The sequence below is a fragment of the Elgaria multicarinata genome, chromosome 1 (assembly GCF_023053635.1).
Source record: "Elgaria multicarinata webbii isolate HBS135686 ecotype San Diego chromosome 1, rElgMul1.1.pri, whole genome shotgun sequence".
NCBI lineage: Eukaryota > Metazoa > Chordata > Lepidosauria > Squamata > Anguidae > Elgaria > Elgaria multicarinata.
In genome coordinates this window covers 39,740,824-39,758,560 of record NC_086171.1, presented here as the reverse complement: position 1 = coordinate 39,758,560, position 17,737 = coordinate 39,740,824, and the positions used below count along the sequence as shown (strand labels likewise).

At 44.4% G+C, this 17,737-nt stretch overlaps 1 protein-coding gene across 1 annotated transcript in view; it reads left to right on the top strand.

Annotated features, from left to right (window-relative positions):
- Positions 1–15,968: 15,968 nt before the first annotated feature.
- Positions 15,969–17,737, top strand: part of LOC134398770 (sodium channel protein type 5 subunit alpha-like) — a 50,937-nt gene continuing 49,168 nt past the window's right edge. Inside the window, exon 1 of the mRNA XM_063126271.1 lies at positions 15,969–16,211. Within this exon, the coding sequence (XP_062982341.1) occupies positions 15,969–16,211 (243 nt within the window). The remainder of the gene's footprint in view (positions 16,212–17,737) is intronic.

Genomic DNA, 17,737 nt, shown 5'->3' with positions numbered 1-17,737 from the left:
ATCCCCGAGTGGATTGCTCAGCCTTTCAGGGCCATTTTTCGTTGTTCTTGCATTCAGCAAAGTGAATCCAAGGGTTCTTATTCCATTGTAGAGGAGGGTTGGGTGGAGGTGGGGGTGGAGGGTTGGTTGGTTGGTTGAGGATTACAGTCCGCCCATTGTCCAAAGTTCTTCAATGTTTATTCCATTGACACAGACACATTTCCATTGTGCTCTCCCTGCAAGGAACTCAGCACAACATAACATAGGGTTATCTAGGGTGACCCTATGAAAAGGAGGACAGGGCTCCTGTCTCTTTAACAGTTGCATAGAAAAGGGAATTTCAGCAGGTGTCATTTGTATATATGGAGAACCTGGTGAAATTTCCTCTTCACCACACCAGTTAAAGCTGCAGGTGTCCTGCCCTCTTTTAAAAGTGGTCACTCTAATATAGCTCCTGCAGCTTTAACTGCTGTGATGAAGAGGGAGCTTCACCAGGTTCTCCATATATACAAATGACACCTGCTGAAATTCCCTTTTCTATGCAACTATTAAAGAAACAGGAGCCCTGTCCTCCTTTTCATAGGATCACCCTAGGTTATCTTATTTTATCCTCACCACAACCACCTAATGGCTGATTGGGGATTGTTATCTGGGTCTCCCTAGCCCAAATCTAAGCACTACGGTGGCTATCCATTTTCATAGGGTGACCATATTCCCTTTTCAATACAACTGTTAAGAATACAAGAGCCCTGACCTCCTTTTCATATGTCCCCTAATTTTCATTCAATTATTTGCACTGATGCCAACCCATTTGGGTCACTGTGTAGTGGTGGCTTTCTGGAGAGCAGAGGTAGAGGATTTCTCAAGACGTGACCCCAGGCACACCATCCCCCAAACCACCGATTTCTATCCCTTTTTGTATTGAGTTGTGATCCCATGAGATAATTCCAACTAGATGCCAAGTTTATTTTACATGGAGAAACTCTCCCAAAGGCCCTGAGCCTTGTCCTACATCCATTATTCCTGCTTCTAAAGTCAAAGACATTTGCTGGGATAATTATCCAGGCAATCATGCAATCAATGCATAATCAGGCCATTGCCCAGTTTTGTCATTACCTGATTATAATCACTTTCCCAGTTCAGATGCAAGACCAATTAGCAGCCAGTTCTCTTCAGGGAATTGCATACAGCACCTGGTGAAATTCCCTCTTCATCACAACAGTTAAAGCTGCAGAAGCCCTGACTAGCGTGAACAGATCCAAAGAGGGGCAGGGCTCCTGCAGCTTGAATTGTTGTGATAAAGAGGGAATTTCACCAGGTGCTGCATGCACACAAATGACACCAGCTGAAATTCCCTTTTCAATGCAACTGTTAAAGATACAGGAGCCCATTCCCCCTACTGTTAACCTTTCAGGGTGAATTCTTGAACCTGAGAATGAATGAGAGCTTTAGGAGTCTGCAGTTCATATTGGCTGACCAAGAAATTGCTCCAAGTGAGTTCAGTGGGGCTTAAGCCCGAGGCCAGATCTACACCTTCTGTCAAATCATTACGGATGTGAAATAAAAAGCAAGATACAACATTATGAAAGCAGTATTAGGGTGACCCTATGAAAAGGAGGACAGGGCTCCTGTATCTTCAACAGTTGCATAGAAAAGGGAATTTCAGCAGGTGTCATTTGTATATATGGAGAACCTGGTGAATCTCCCTCTTCATCACGACAGTTAAAGCTGCAGGAGCTATACTAGAGCGACCAGATTTAAAAGAGGGCAGGGCACTTGCAGCTTTAACTGTTATGATGAAGAGGGGATTTCACCAGGTTCTCCATATATACAAATGACACCTGCAGAAATTCCCTTTTCTATGCTACTGTTAAAGATACAGGAGCCCTGTCCTCCTTTTCATATGGTCACCTGCAATATAGAGAATATGGATTGTGCCTCAACAGTTATCAGTGCACCTCAGTGCTGCTATAAAGCAGTAATGTTGATCTAGCTCTAATTAGCATGCTTAGAATTGGGATCTCAGTCTCCAGTCATACTATCTGCTGTGACTAGATTGATTTCTTGAGCCTTCATTCCTGACCAGATCACCCCTTTTCATTTCACTTATACTGGCTTGTTTCTGGATCCAATTCATTCTTAGCTACAAAGACCTAATTGCTTTGGGGTCCAGGCTATTGGAAGGATTGTCTCTTCTTATATGATCCTCTCTGCCCATGGTGTTCAACATCAGAAAACCTGCTAGGTTTCCTAGCACTTTTCAGATGTATGTTTTTATGCACATTTCCCCAAAGTACATATTTCTTGAATGCGTCTTTGTTGTTCTGTGAATCCCATTGCAAGCTCAGAAATGTAAGGTCTTCAAACCTCAGATTGCATTTGGGGCATGCAGGGAGTTGTAGGCCTTTCTTCTTCTTGATCTAAACGTGCGTAGGACTGCTCCTTCAACAAAAGTGACTGCTTTGTCCCCTAAGGGACCGTGTCAAAATTACAAAACTGTTTACTTAGGGACCATTGCCAGATTCCCAAATGCCAAGGACAGATATTCCTCGCAATATATCAACCCCTCTCTGAAAACTGGAGCCACGATCCAAATCCTTCACTATTCAGATGATAGCTTGTTATGTAGCAACGTTGGGGGTAGCCCATAGCTCAGTGATAGAGCATCTTCTTTGCGTGCAGAAAGTCCGAGGTTGGGGCAAAAAAATCCCAACTTCAAGTATAACCTGATGGGATCTGAGATGGTGATGATCAACCAAGAAAGAAATCTTGGGGTTGTAGTAGAGAACTCCTATGAAAATGTCAGCCCAGTGTGTAGCTGTTGTAAAAACAACAACAACAACCCGGCAAACTCCATGATAGGCATTAATTATGACGGGAATTAAGAATAAAACTGCCAGTTTCATATTGACTTATACAAACCTCTGGTGTGACCAGACTTGGAATGCTGCACTTAAAAAATACATTGTAGAATTGGAAAAAGTGCAGAAAAGGGCAACTAAAATGATCAAAGGGCTGGAGCATCTCCCCTACAAGGGAAGGTGACATCAACTGGGATTGTTTAGCTTGGAAAAAAGGAGGCTAAGGGGAGACATGATAGAGGTGTACAAAATTATGCACGGTATGGAGAATGTGGATAGGGAGATATTTTTCTCCCTCTCCCATAACATTAGAACCTCAGGTCATCCCATGAAGCCGATTGGTGGGAGATTCAGGACAGATGAAAGGAAGGACTTCTTCACACAGTGCATAATTAAATTCTGGAATTCACTTCAACAAAATGTCGTGATGGCCACGAATTTGGATGGCTTTTAAAGGGGATCAGACAAATTCCTGGAGGAGAAGGCTATCAATGGCTACTAGTCCTGATGACTATGTACTGTCTCCAGTATCAGAGGCAGTAGGCTGGGGAACATGGGTGGAAGGGTACTGTTGCATTCATGTCCTGCTTATGGGCAGCTGGTTGGCCACTGTGTGAACAGAATGCTGCACTAGATGGACCCTTGGTCTGATCCAGCAAGGCTCTTCTGATGTTCTTATCCCGGGCATCTCCACTTAAAAAAGATTTTGGGTAGCACAAAAGATTTTGGGTAACACCTTCTCTGCCCAGTACCCAGAGAGCTGCTATCAGAACAGATACTACAGGTCTAGATGTAATGCAGCTTCCTGTCTACGAGCACATTGTAGTCAGTTACCCCATGGAACTGTTTTTCTCTCATCAACCTGAAGTCAGATAAAAAGCCAGGTTGTTAGAAGGATGAAAGGCCTTAAACGGGAGTCAGTTGAGTTTCTTTACGGTGTCGTTTGATTGATCTGAACATGCTGCTTCTTCCAGGTGCTCTTAATTTAAAATAGTATATTCAAAGACGACGATGCCAAGTGGCTGAGTAAATCTTTCATCTCGATGCAATGTGGGGAGTTAATTTGACAGCAGAGTTGAGGCTTTTCCAAAGCTTCCCAGGAGTTTCAGATCAACCTGTCATGCAGCAGTGATATGTTTTATTTATTTATTTATTTATTACATTTCTATACCGCCCAATAGCCGGAGCTCTCTGGGCGGTTCACAAAAATTAAAAACATTCAAAGTATAAAACAACAGTATGAAACCATAATATAAAATACAATATAAAAGCTCAACCAGATAAAAACAACAGCAATGCAAAATTACAAATTTAAAACACCAAGTTAAAATGTATTTATAGACAGTTAAAATACTGGGAGAATATAATGTAGGTGCCAAGCGAACCTCCTTAGGGAGCTCATTCCACAGCCGGGGTGCCACAGCAGAGAAGGCCCTCCTCCTTTTATTCCTGTAGAGGCAGTATGTCATAGCGGCTAGAGTGTTGGGCATGGAGTGGGGAGACCAGAGTTCAAATTTCTGTCTAAGAAGCTGACCGCCTAACTTGGCTAGGCCACTATCTCTCAGCTTTCCTACCTCACAAGGTTGTTGTGAAGATAAGAGGAACCAGGCCATGTAGGGCAGGGTAGAATTGTAACAAATATCTTCTGACCATTTTAGACACTGAAACATATTGTTTGACAGTGTTGGTGCCCCCACCCCATACCTCGACATATAATGCCTGGAAGAACTGTCCCCATTGCTCAATTTCCAGAGAGTGGTTTATCTCACCCATAATGAAACCTAAGTATAAGTAGCCAGAGTTCTTCACGTAGTTCAAACAACCTGATAACGCAGAGTATGGCTTGAGTATAGATTGTTGTTAAATCATGGGTTGTTGTTGTTGAATCATGGGTTGTTGTGTTGTGTGAATCCAGCTGCACTAACAAATCATGTTTTGTTAACCAACAACAGCCATGTGTTCACAACCCAGCAACAAAACATGAGCTGCTTTCATTGGTTGGGCAGGGTTAACACAACACAACAACCCACTTTTCAACAATAACTCATGATTCAACAACAACCCATACTCAACCCATAGTCTGGGTTGTCATCACACACACACACACACACACACACAGAGAGAGCGAGCCCATTTCTTCATTGTCAAAATTTAGACTGCAAATTCTGCAGAGCAGGGAGACATCCTGTCCCGTGTGTAATGTTTGTTCTCATTGTTATGTTGGACTACAAAAGTTTCCTCTGTTATATAGGAAGCTTCTTTGGATCATCGTTGTCGTCGTCATCATCATCATCGTCATCATCATCTTCATCATCGTCATCTGAAGGCAGATTCATTTGTGTTGCAGGGATACTAGAGTCTTATGTATTGTCGTCAGTATAGATTATTACTTTCCCTATGGAACTTGGCTGACCTGACTGTTGCATCCCAAGATTCCGTGAACCCATTTCTTTTTCTCACACCCTCACATCATTGGTACATATGACTTCTGCCCAACTTTGGACTGCCATTTGAAGAGAGCTAGTATTCTGCATGCCAACGGAGAGTCCAAAAATGCAGCCAGTTGGGTTGATCCATATAAGTGAACCAGTTCTAGCAGTTTTCATCTCCATCGGGAATGGATCTTTGGTGCTTAATGGGTTCCAATTTCCCACTTAAGTCCAAGCCCCCACCCCACCCCAAATACTTTGTATAGTGTAGTGTTATCAGTGTAGGCTGGTGGCTCAGATGTCAGTGGGGCTGAGAATCCACTCTGGGTTTCAGTCAGAACCAGTCAGAACTTTGAAGGAGCTGTCCAAGGTGCTTAACCCTAGCCCCCAAATAGGTTCAGCAGCAGCTTGGACAGCTCCTTTAGAGTTTGGACTGGTTCTGACTGAAACCCAGAGTGGATTCTCAGCCTCACTGACATCTGAGCCACCAGCTTCCACCGATAGTTGTTGGGAAAATTTACTGCTAATGGGGATTCTGAGTTGAGGTGGCAGATGAATCATAGAATAATTGAGTTGGAAGGGGCCTATAAGGCCATCAAGTCCAACCCCCTGCTCAATGCAGGAATCCACCCTACAACATACCTGACAGGTATGCCTCTTGAAGGCTTCTAGTGTGGGAGAGCCCACAACCTCCCTAAGTAACTGATTCCATTGTTGTACTGTTCTAACAGTCAGGAAGTTTTTCCTGATGTCCAGCCGGAATTTGGCTCCCTGTAACTTGAGGCCATTATTCCGTGTCCTGCAGTGTGGGATGATCAATAAGAAATCCCAGCCCTCCTCTGGGTGACAACCTTTCAATAAGTAATACAAGAGTGTTATCATGTGTGTGTCCCTCAGACTGAGTCCCTGCTGATAAAAAGGAGTGCCCGAGCTGTCTCCCTGAAAGCCCAGGTTCCGCTATGCCACTGCTGGTGGGTGCATAGAATGTTGACATATATATGTCACTACCATCAAAATTCCAAAATGGAATACTTTCCAGAATGAATGGTGGCTGGTGGCTCGGATGTCAGTGGGGTGGTGAATCCGCTCTGGGTTTCAGATAGAGCCAGTCAGAACTCTAAAGGAGCTCTCTGAGGTGCTTCACTGTCCAAAATTATGGTATGGCCAAGTATAAGCTTTCCTTTGCAAGGCAATGCTGCGCTGTTCCACCAAAGAGACTCTCGTTTATTTCCACGGGGCTCAAATAATGATTCAAAAGAAGAGCCAAAGAGGAGCCTTCCCAACTCTGCTTACTCAGGTTACAGTTTTCCCCCCAGAGATTGTTCAAAACCGCATTAGCTCCTTTCAGCATCTAAACAAACACACACACACACCCTTCCCTCCCTTTCCCTGCCCTTTCTAAATACACACCCCACTCTCATGAACTGAGCTGTGTCAGAGTGGAGAAGAAATTGCTCCAAGAAGAAATGGGGAAAGGGTTACAACAATGAGTAAGATTTCTCTCTCTCTCCCTCTCTTCTACTACTTCTCATCCTTGGGAGACCCTTTGGGACAAAATGAATTTCTCTTTGGACTTAATGAAATAACGCCTGGAAACTTCATTTAGAAAGCATGTAAGTCTCTTTTGCGGTTTATAATTCCCCTCCCATATTTCTCCCAGAACTGAGTAGTGATATTTAGCAGCAATAACCTTTTGGCTCCTTTGTGGATTCCCCCCCTCACTGCCCCCAAGGAATCTAACCTAATGCCCTGGGGTAAATTCAGAAAAGGACGAAGTGATGGAAGAAGCCTGTGAAAATAAATTAATGTTTTTGTCCTTCAATAAAGAAAAACAATATATTTGTTTCATGGAGGGGTATATAGAGAAACACACTTTGCATGGAGTGTCTTTGATTTGCAGTGATTTGGGATTGACCAAGACTTGGAATATCAAATAATTTCTTCTCATGATGGGAGGAATTTAATCGATTGCTAGAATAATGCAATCTGAAAGTAAGTGGGCTGATACATGGATTGCCACAAACAATCTGGGAAAAGTTTACCACTACCATTCACTTCACTTTTTCCTTTGTTAAGAACGTAAAGCTATGGTTGTATCCAATTTCATTGTACGGACTCTGGCTCTAGTGTTAAGCAGAGTAAGAGGAAATTTGTGTATATTCTCCAGCTGTTTAATTGCATGTGTATATTCTCCAAATGTTTAGTTGCTTTTATTCTTGCAGAAACAATGATCAGGCTGCCGTGTTCTCAATGTGGGTGCACAATAGGATGGTATTATGATAGTTGCCATTTCATTTTCACCACCACTCCAAATACTTCCTAAGAGTGACTTAATTTTTCCTACTGGCACTGAATAGTGGATGACATTATTGATGAACACAAAATATTTTTTCTAGGTTGTCACAGTCAGTTCAGATCCCATCAGTATACATGTGAAGGTAGGATGATTTGATCCAGAGTACCAATTTTGCAGTTCCTTACATGGGAATCTCTTGTTTGTGCTGAAAGTTCTTGGTGATATAGAAGCAGAGGGGAAACTTCAGGGTTGCAGGCTCTAGCTGTTTGGGAGAGATCCTTTGGGGCACTTGACGGCGTGGTGAATTCATCGCACTGAATAATTGTGTTTGCAATATCTGCAGTCTTGGAAAACTCATAGGTAAATGCTTGACTCCAAAGCAATTGTGAACAGGTTTTATATCACCTCGTCTAATTCAGATTCAAGGACAAACCTACTGCTTGTTTTTAACTAATTGCTAATTCTAAAAGTACCAGGTCTCTTATCCCATGACTGTTGGGTTTTCTTAGGATATTTTTGTTAGGAATTTTGACAAAAATGTTTGGAAAAATCAAAGTATGCTATGTTTTTTGGAGCAGCCAAAGAACTCTAAAGTAAGGTTTATTCGTTCATACACATGTTCCCAGGTCTAGCCTTCATCTTGCTTTATATTGGTTTGGAACAAGGCATTTCTCGCATGAGATTTGGATGTGCTGTTTCAGGGTAATCATAGACTCATAGAATCATAGAATAGCAGAGTTGGAAGGGGCCTACAAAGCCATCGAGTCCAACCCTCTGCTCAATGCAGGAATCCACCCTAAAGCATCCCTGACAGATGGTTGTCCAGCTGCCTCTTGAAGGCCTCTAGTGTGGGAGAGCCCACAACCTCCGTAGGTAACTGATTCCATTGTCGTACTGCTCTAACAGTCAGGAAGTTTTTCCTGATGTCCAGCTGGAATCTGGCTTCCTTTAACTTGAGCCCGTTATTCCATGTCCTGCACTCTGGGAGGATCGAGAAGAGATCCTGGCCCTCCTCTGTGTGACAACCTTTTAAGTATTTGAAGAGTGCTATCATGTCTCCCCTCCATCTTCTCTTCTCCAGGCTAAACATGCCCAGTTCAGCTCAAGTTAATGGTTTTACTGAAACGTCTATAAATGAGAACACTGATGAAGTAATATGAGTTTGATAAGGAAGTGTCTACGGCCAGATCAACATTAGCTTTAGGGTAGAAAGGTCAAGAGACACCTTTAAACATTAATCTTAATAGTGAAGATAATTTTATTTCAATAAAGGGGAAATTAGAGGAGGGCATCAGAGTTCATGAATAGTTTAATTAATGGGAATTGTCACCACTGAGGCATAGCTGTATTTTTGATGGTTAGCAAATAATGCTCCATGGGCCAGATCCAGTCTCTTAATGATACCTAGCTGACTAGTTGTTAACTCAGGTGTTCCCCCCACCTTGACATACAGCCAGAAGCATAGGGAAAGAGAGGGAAATGGAATTTTAAGGGGATAATGTAGCCAATGAATGGGGAATGAAGGCATTGCCAGCACAACCTTGTGAGAAAGTGGGTTTGGGCTTCTTGGCCTATCAGTCCTAACTGCCTCATTTAACATCCTTCATCAGCAAACTAATTGTCAACTAGGCCTATGCTGAGACTACCACATGAATGGTGCAACAGGAAGGGATCAAATTTTGATTGGTGAAAATGCAGTTGGCTAGAGATGGCTTGGAGATCAACCACTTGGTCTTGGCTGCTGGATTGAGGAGCGCTGTCCTTTGTGCTGAAAGTTCTCGGTGATATAGAAGCAGAGGGGAAACTTCAGGGTTGCAGGCTCTAGCGTGATGTTCTTTTTACTAGAACCCAGCCTAGATCCAGCAACTAGAGCTTGATGCAAAAGACACACATTTAGAATGAACGTAAGAAGTGCCATGCTGGATCAGACCAAGGGTCCATCTAGTCCAGCACTCTGCTCACACAGCGGTCAACCAGCCATCGGCCAGGGATGAACAAGCAGGACATGGTGCAACAGCACCCTCCCACCCATGTTCCCCAGCAACTGGTGCACACAGGCTTACTGCCTCGGATACTGGAGATAGCACACAACCATCAGGGCTAGTAGCCATTGATAGCCTTTGCCTCCAGGAACGTATCCAACCCACTTTTAAAGCCATCCAGATTGGTGGCCATCACCACATCCTGTGGCAGTGAGTTCCATAACTTAACTATGCACTGTGTGAAGAAGGACTTCCTTTTATTTGTCCTGGATCTCCCACCAATCAGTTTCATGGGATGACCCTGGGTTCTAGTATTTTGAGAGAAGGAGAAAAATGCCTCCCTATCCACATGAGAGAAGTCTGAGCCCTGGCATTTGTTTGGAGTACCAGAACATAATGGAGCTCTGAGTCCTTCCACACAAATATCTGGTCCTGGATACTTAAATGTTCATCATTTCAGCAGGATAATTTAGGGCAAGGGTGTGCGTCGTTTTGTTGCTGCCATTATGAAACAATGGCATATCACCAAAAAGAGCTACAAGTTGATTGAGATTTACCTTCTGCTCACTGCTGTGCTACAGTATTTAACTTTGTTCTTTTCTTTGGTTTATTTATTTATTTAAAATATTTTGTAGCTGACATTCAGGGAAGATGCCTCGTCAATGCAGTATGCAACACCGCCACCACATAATAAATACCAATGTGATTTAAAAAAAAAGAAGAAGATGAAAACACATTAAAAGAGTGAAGTGCAGAAAAAGGCAACTAAAACGTTCAAGGGGCTGGTGCATCTCCCCTATGAGATGTTACAACAGCTGGGCTTGTTTAGCTTAGGAAAAAGGAGCCTAAGGGGAGACATGTTAGAGGATTACAGAATTATGCATGGTATGGCCAATGTGGATAGGGAGACCTTTTCCACCTTCTCCCATAATACTAGAACCCAATGGGTCATCCCATGAAGCTGATTGGTGGGAGATCCAGGACAAATAAAAGGAAGGACTCCTTCACACAGCACATTGTTAAACTATAGAACTCACTATAACAGGATGTAGTGATGGCCACCAATTTGGATGGCTTTAAAAGGGGGTTGGATAAATTCCTGGAGGAGAAGGCTATCAGTGGTTACTAGCCCTCATGGCTAAGTGCCACCTCCAGTATCAGAGGCAGTAAGCCTATATAAAGCAGTTGCTGGGGAACATGGGTGGGAGGGTGCTGTTGCACCATCTCCTGCTTGAGGATCCTTGGTCAACAGCTGGTAGGCTACTGTGTGAACAGAATTCTGGACTAGATGTTCCCATGGTCTGATCCAGCACGGCTCTTCTTATGTTCTTATGACACAGTAAAAGCAGTTATAAAACAGCAATAAAAACCAGCAACAATTGAGACAGATAGTAAATGTGTTTTTTAAAAAAAACTACATTAGAATTAGAAAGCCCTGAGAATTCAGAAACATTTGTCTTTATGGTTGGTTGGTTGGTTGGTTTTTAAAACAGGATGACTGATGCTTATTCTATGGTGGGTTTTCAGCAGGAACAACTCTTGCAAGAGGAAGGCAGTTGTCAAGATAGCTTTGTAATGTAGCATCAGGTTTCAGGAAAAAACAGTGATGGTGACCCAGGCTAATATAATAATGGGGAAGTGGAATAGAATGATCTATCACATTTATATTCCATCCAAGCTTCCTCCAAGGGACACTAGAGATTGTCTTACATGAACCCCCCCCCACCTCCCTGAGATATGGAATCCTTGGCTGGATTTTATTCAAAATTCCCTGCAAGGAGGGCAAGCCTTTGTTTCATCCGGAAAGTACAAAATGGGAAAATCCTTATCAAAAGGAACTGAATCAAATTTCTCATAATTTTCTAGGCAAAAGTGGGATACAATCTCCATAAAAACATCAAGGACATTTTCTCCTGTCCCCCACTGCCCTGCCAGCCTTGGTCAGGGTGTTTGGCAAGACACATGGCCATTGCTTGAAATGGAGGACTCTTCCACATCATCCATGGACAGCTCCACTACCTGTTACTACTCCATCTCCCAGTGGATAGGCTATTCACTCTTTAAGAACATGAAGAGCCATGTCAGATCAGACCACGGGTCCATCTAGTCCAGCATTCTGTTCATACAAAGGCCAGCCAGCTGTCAACAGGAAACCCATGAGAAGGACATGAGGGCAACAGTACCCTCCTGGCCATGTTCCTCAGCAACTGGTGTATATAGGCTTACTGCCTCTGGTACTGAAGGTAGCACATACCATGAATAGCCTTAACCAGTAAAGGCGGCATGCTGGGAGTTGTGGACTATATAGGGGCCTAGGGCTGGGAAAGGAAATTGTGGATCCATCATAAAATGGTGGATCCACCAGAAAATGGCCTCCGTGATTCATAAGAACATAAGAAGCACCATGCTGAATCAGACCGAGGGTCCATCTAGTCCAGCACTCTGTTCACGCAGGGGCCAACCAGCTGTCCGATGTGCTGTGTGAAGAAGCACTTCCTTTTATTTGTCCTGAATCTCCCACCAATCAGCTTCGTGGGATGATCCCAGGTTCTAATATTTTGAGAGAGGGAGAGAGAGAGAGAAAATGTCTCCTATCTACATTCTCCACACCATGCATCATTTTGTACACTTCTATCATGTCTCCCCTTAGCCTCCTTTTCTCCAAGCTAAACAATCTCAGCTGTTGTAACCTTCCCTCATAGGGGAGATGCTCCAGCCCCTTGATCATTTTGGTTGCCCTTCTCGGTACTTTTCCCAACTCTACAATCTCTCTCCCCACCCTTTTCTTTTATTAGGTGCAGTGACCAGAACTGTACATAGTATTCCAAGTCTGGTCACACCATAGATTTGTATAAAGGCAGTATGATCTTTGTGGCTTTACTCTCTCTGACTGAGATTAGCCTACACACCAGCCCTCCCCACAGGGGTCTCATTCAGCAAGGCTCTTGTTTGTTTGTTTGTTTGTTTGTTTGTTTATTACATTTTTATACTGCCCAATAGCCGAAGCTCTCTGGGCGGTTCACAAAAATTAAAACCATAATAAACAACCAACATGTTAAAAGCACAATTACAAAATACAGTATAAAAAGCACAACCAGGATAAAACCACACAGCAAAATTTATATAAGATTAAAATGCAGAGTTAGAACAGTAAAATTTAAATTTAAGTTAAAATTAAGTGTTAAAATACTGAGAGAATAAAAAGGTCTTCAGCTGGCGACGAAATTAGTACATTGTAGACGCCAGGCGGTCCTCTCTGGGGAGCTCATTCCACAACCGGGGTGCCACAGCGGAGAAGGCCCTCCTCTTAGTTGCCACCTGCATCACTTCCTTTGGCAGGGGCTCACGGAGAAGGGCCCCTGTAGATGATCTTAAGGTCCAGGCAGGTACATATGGGAGGAGGTGTTCCTTCAAATAACCTGGCCCCAAACCAATTAGGGCTTTAAATGTCAATACCTGCACTTTGAATAGGGCCCGGACCTGGACTGGCGTAATGTGATCTCGCCGGCCTGGCCCTATTAGTCAACGGGCTGCCCTGCTTTGTACTTTGAGACTGAAAGAACTGGGCATGTTTAGCCTGGAGAAGAGAAGATTGAGGGGAGACATGAGAGCACTCTTCAAGTACTTAAAAGGTTGTCACACAGAGGAGGGCCAGGATCTCTTCTCGATCCTCCCAGAGTGCAGGACACGGAGTAACGGGCTCAAGTTAAAGGAAGCCAGATTCCAGCTGGACATCAGGAAAAACTTCCTGACTGTTAGAGCAGTACACCTATGAAACCAGTTACCTAGGGAGGTCATGGGTTCTCCCACACTAGAGGCCTTCAAGAGGCAGCTGGACAACCATCTGTCAGGGATGCTTTAGGGTGGATTTCTGCATTGAGCAGGGGGTTGGACTCGATGGCCTTGTAGGCCCCTTCCAACTCTGCTATTCTATGATTCTATGATTCTATGATTCTAAGAAATAAATTAATTATTATTATTATTATTATTATTATTATTATTATTATTATTATTGCACACAAAGAATCTCATGCCTTTGCATCCTGCATTGGAGACTAAGGCCATAGCTAGACCTAAGGTTTATCCCTGGATCGTCCAGGGGTCAAACCTGTTCATCTAGGTAACACACAGGGGATCCAGTGCTCATCCAGGGGTGAACCCTGGATGATCCCAGGATAAACTTTAGGTCTAGCTGTGGCCTAAATTTCCACCCCTGCACAGCAACTGTGTGGATGCTCAAAGCAAAATAACATGATTGTGCAGGTCACTGGGTTTTCAAAGCAATACTGTGTCTCTCCCCTGCCGAGCATGCTTTGAAAGATGCATCATGGCTGCTCGCAGGCAAGTGTCTGCACCATTTGGCAAAGGGTGCAGATGTGCAATTACCGTATTCCCTCTGTGCCCCGTGAAGGAGTGAGAGCAATCCATACATAATTCAAAACTCGCTTTTGTGCTTACCCTCACCCCGTCTCATTTATCCCGAACAATAAGAACAGCAGTAAATCTCAAAAGATTTGCATTTGCTCTATTTGGAACAGGATATGTTCAGAACTGGTATACCCTGCACTTTGGGCAGGGTAGTGGTGTTTATGTACCAAGATACTGAAATTCTGCAACCAGAGAAACGGCATTCTGCAACTTGGTGAACCTCTCTAGGAAAGGGTTTTGGGGTGTTGATAAGCAGGGAATATTTCCCAAACCTCCCTTTTTTGTTCTTGATTTGCAACGTCTTTGTTGCAACTGCTGTGATGCCACTTTTGGGCTCTGCTTCCTGGAAATTGCAATCCCGGCTAATCACAGATCACATAGTGTACACATGATGATATCATGGTTAGCTTTGGCTCTGGGCTTCTCTATATTAAAGCAAAAATCCTGTACCCTTACCGGGAAGTCTTGCAAAGTCTTTTGAGGATTATGATAGCACTATCCCTACCCTTCAAAGACCTTGCCTGTCCCTACTGTTCGTTTCCCAGATACTGGTGTTCAGTGGTATACTGTTGTTCCACACGGAATGTTCTAGAGTGGTCATAGCTAAGAGCAGCCGCCTTGCACTTAAGCACCAGCCTGGGAGCCATAAGTGATCAGGAATTCCATGCAAGCGACTGAGCAGGCTGGCAGAGGACGGCTGCAGGGCTCCATTCATCCTTTACACTCATCATAGAAACCAAGGCACCTAAGGATTATCCCAGGCAAATGGAGGGGTCATCCCTGCCTGCTCCCGGGATCCCCTGTGTGTAATTTGCATGCACAGGGATGATCCCAAGACTATCCTGGGGAAAAAAAGGCAGGTGTAGAAACAGCCCAAGTGGGCTACCAAAGGAAGGAATCCGCCTCCTCGGCACCTAATATAGGAATGCATCTCTCCATCCGTCCTCTGACAGCCCCCACCAGGCTAGACAATTAGATTTGTAAGTTAGTAATTTGTGTGGGCTTATGTATACGAATTCTATAGAGCCATCACAAGCTTTTCTAGATGAGACTTTGCGTGCTCGCCATTCCTCACTCAGAATAGTTTACAGGTCCTATAGATGATGTCGTTTCCCTCCTGTGTTTTCTGGGTTTTGAGACCGGGGGATGCGAGGAAAATGAGTTACTTTTTGGAATCACAAAATAAAGCACAACTCTTCCCCAGTGCTGTTGTGTTATTTCATTTTTTCTACTGCATTATAGCACCACCTAGAGGTCACATAGTAGAAGGAATGGAAATGGCAGGAAACACACACACACACACACACCTACGTGTAGAATTCTGATCTTAATCCTGCAAAGCATCTGGAAGCAGCTCCATGGCTTTATTCTTTTGAAACAACTTAAGCTGCTAGTCATCAGCACATCTTGTGGAATTTCAAAGGTTACAACACAGCCTTTTGCATGATTTCTTTGAAGTAAACCCTACTGTGGGGCTTGATCCCAGGTCAGGATGCAAAGGGGTTTCATCCTTAATTTTGCCTTGTGTGTGGCGAAGTGCTTCTTTTTCTCTGTTCTGAATTGGTACAGCTGAGCCTGAATCACACTGCCCCACGCAACTGAGCTGAAATTGGTTGAGATCAATCCAGATCTTAAAAATAAATAAATAAATACCACTGAGAACTGGTTCATGTGTGAAGCCATTTTTCTCTCTCTGGTCTTTGGGAAATATTGCAGATTCGCAAATATGGGGAATGAGAATGCATTTGTCTTGTTAAACGGTAAGTGAAGGTGTCCTTTCTATGCCACGTTAACAATAAAACCACTTCTTCCACGGTTAGGATGTGAATAGGTTTTCCTATCTAGCCATTTCATGCTTTGTTTTTCCTTTTAAACCGTCCAGAGAGAGCACCTTGCAAGTCTGCGGCCAGCTCCCTTGCTAACATAGCTCCACTGCGATTTTTCCGACAAGGGGACATTTGGGCTCAGGGAGAGGAATGAGAAGGATGCCAAGATGGCTGACTTGACATTGTTGGGTGCTAACAACTTCCGCCGCTTCACTCCCGAATCCTTGGTTGCTATTGAGAAACGCATCGCGGCCAAGAAAGAAGTCAAGGACCCTCCCCCCGGGGAGAAGCTCCGCCCCCAGCGGGACATCCAGGCCTTCCAGAAGTTGCCTGCCCTCTATGGCAACCCTGCCCCGGAGCTCATTGGAGAACCTCTTGAAGATCTGGATCCCTACTATGATGATCACAAGGTGACGCCATTTTGCTGGGACTCATGGGGATCATGGGAAAGAAAGACTGTGGCCACAGCTAGACCTAAGGTTTATCCTGGGATCATCCAGGGTTCGCCCCTACCTGAGCACTGGATCCCCTGTGTGTCACCTAGATGAACAGGTTTAACCCCTGGACGATCCAGGGATAAACCTTAGGTCTAGCTATGGCCTTGTATGGACTGGACTTCTCTGAAATGGGTAGTATCCAATGTTAGTCCAATGTAGAGTAGACCCATTGAAATAAATGGGGCTTAATTTAGTGGTGACTAACTGAAGTCCATTCATTTCAATGCATCTACTCTATGTAGGACTAACATCCGATACTACCCAAGGGGATTTTAAGTAGGAAGGGAAATGGGTGTGTGTGTGTTTAGTGCTTGCTTAGCATCATCAATTTCAAGGTTTCCCCTTTGGTATTGTTAAAATTGTGTCTGCCTGAGTAGAGGATGTGAGGGTTGGTAACGAAGGTGAGGAGACTTCAGTACTGCAGGGTCGACCTTGATTTTTACTAGAACGTTGAGTTCCACCGAGCAGAGCCAGGTGCAAAATAGCAGCCTGGGAGGAAGGCAGGCAGACATAGGCCCTTTCTACACCATCGTTTTTTGGAGGGATCATCCTGGGATCATCCCTGTGTGTCCAAATGACGCACAGGGGATCCCGGGATCAGGGAAAGATTATCCCTCCATTTCCCTAGGATAACTGAGACCTTAGTTATCCCAGTTTTACATGCAGTCCTAGGATGATCCTGAGGACCGCAGGTGATGTGGGCCCCTGTCCTGGCTTCTTCCCTCTTCCCCGCGAGTAGCGGGGGGTCATCAGAGGGAAGGAGCCAGGATGGGGGGAGTCCAGGGCCATCGGGGGTGAGGTGGGGAGCAGGGCTGGGCCTTATTTCTTTTACTATTTAATTTTTGCTCGAGTGGGAGTGCGCTCCAGCTCTGTCACTTTAAAAAAAATGGCGGCCACAACAGGCGTGACATCGCACAGCCCATTTAGACTGAGGATGACAATCCCAGAAGCAGGTAAGTCCAGGATTGGCCCCTCTCCCTCCCTCTACATCCGTAGGTGTAGAAAGGGCCATAGACTTTGAATTAAGGGACAGCCTGCTTCTAAGCACACGCTCAGCTGAGGAATTTGTTTTCAGTACTATAACTGAGCTCAGGGAGGTGCTGGGGCCCACTGCCCTGGGAGGACCCATTGGTGCTGATCTGCGGAGGCTGATGGCTTCAAGATGGGTCAGTCAGTCAGCGAATTGGAGAGCTCCTTCAGAGTTCTGACAGGTTCTGAAATGAAACCTGCAGCCGATTCACCACCCCACTGACATCGGAGCCATCTGCGTCCATGGAGGCTGAGGCTTGCCTTGGGCTCCCTCTGGATCTGTGGAAAGCCCCCCACCCCAGTTTGGCAGCTAGATCTGAGAAACCCCAAATTTGAATCTTCCCCATGTTCCCAAGCTGCCATTGCTACAGCTCCATCATTGCAGGCAATTTAAAATGGTGGTTTGCCAG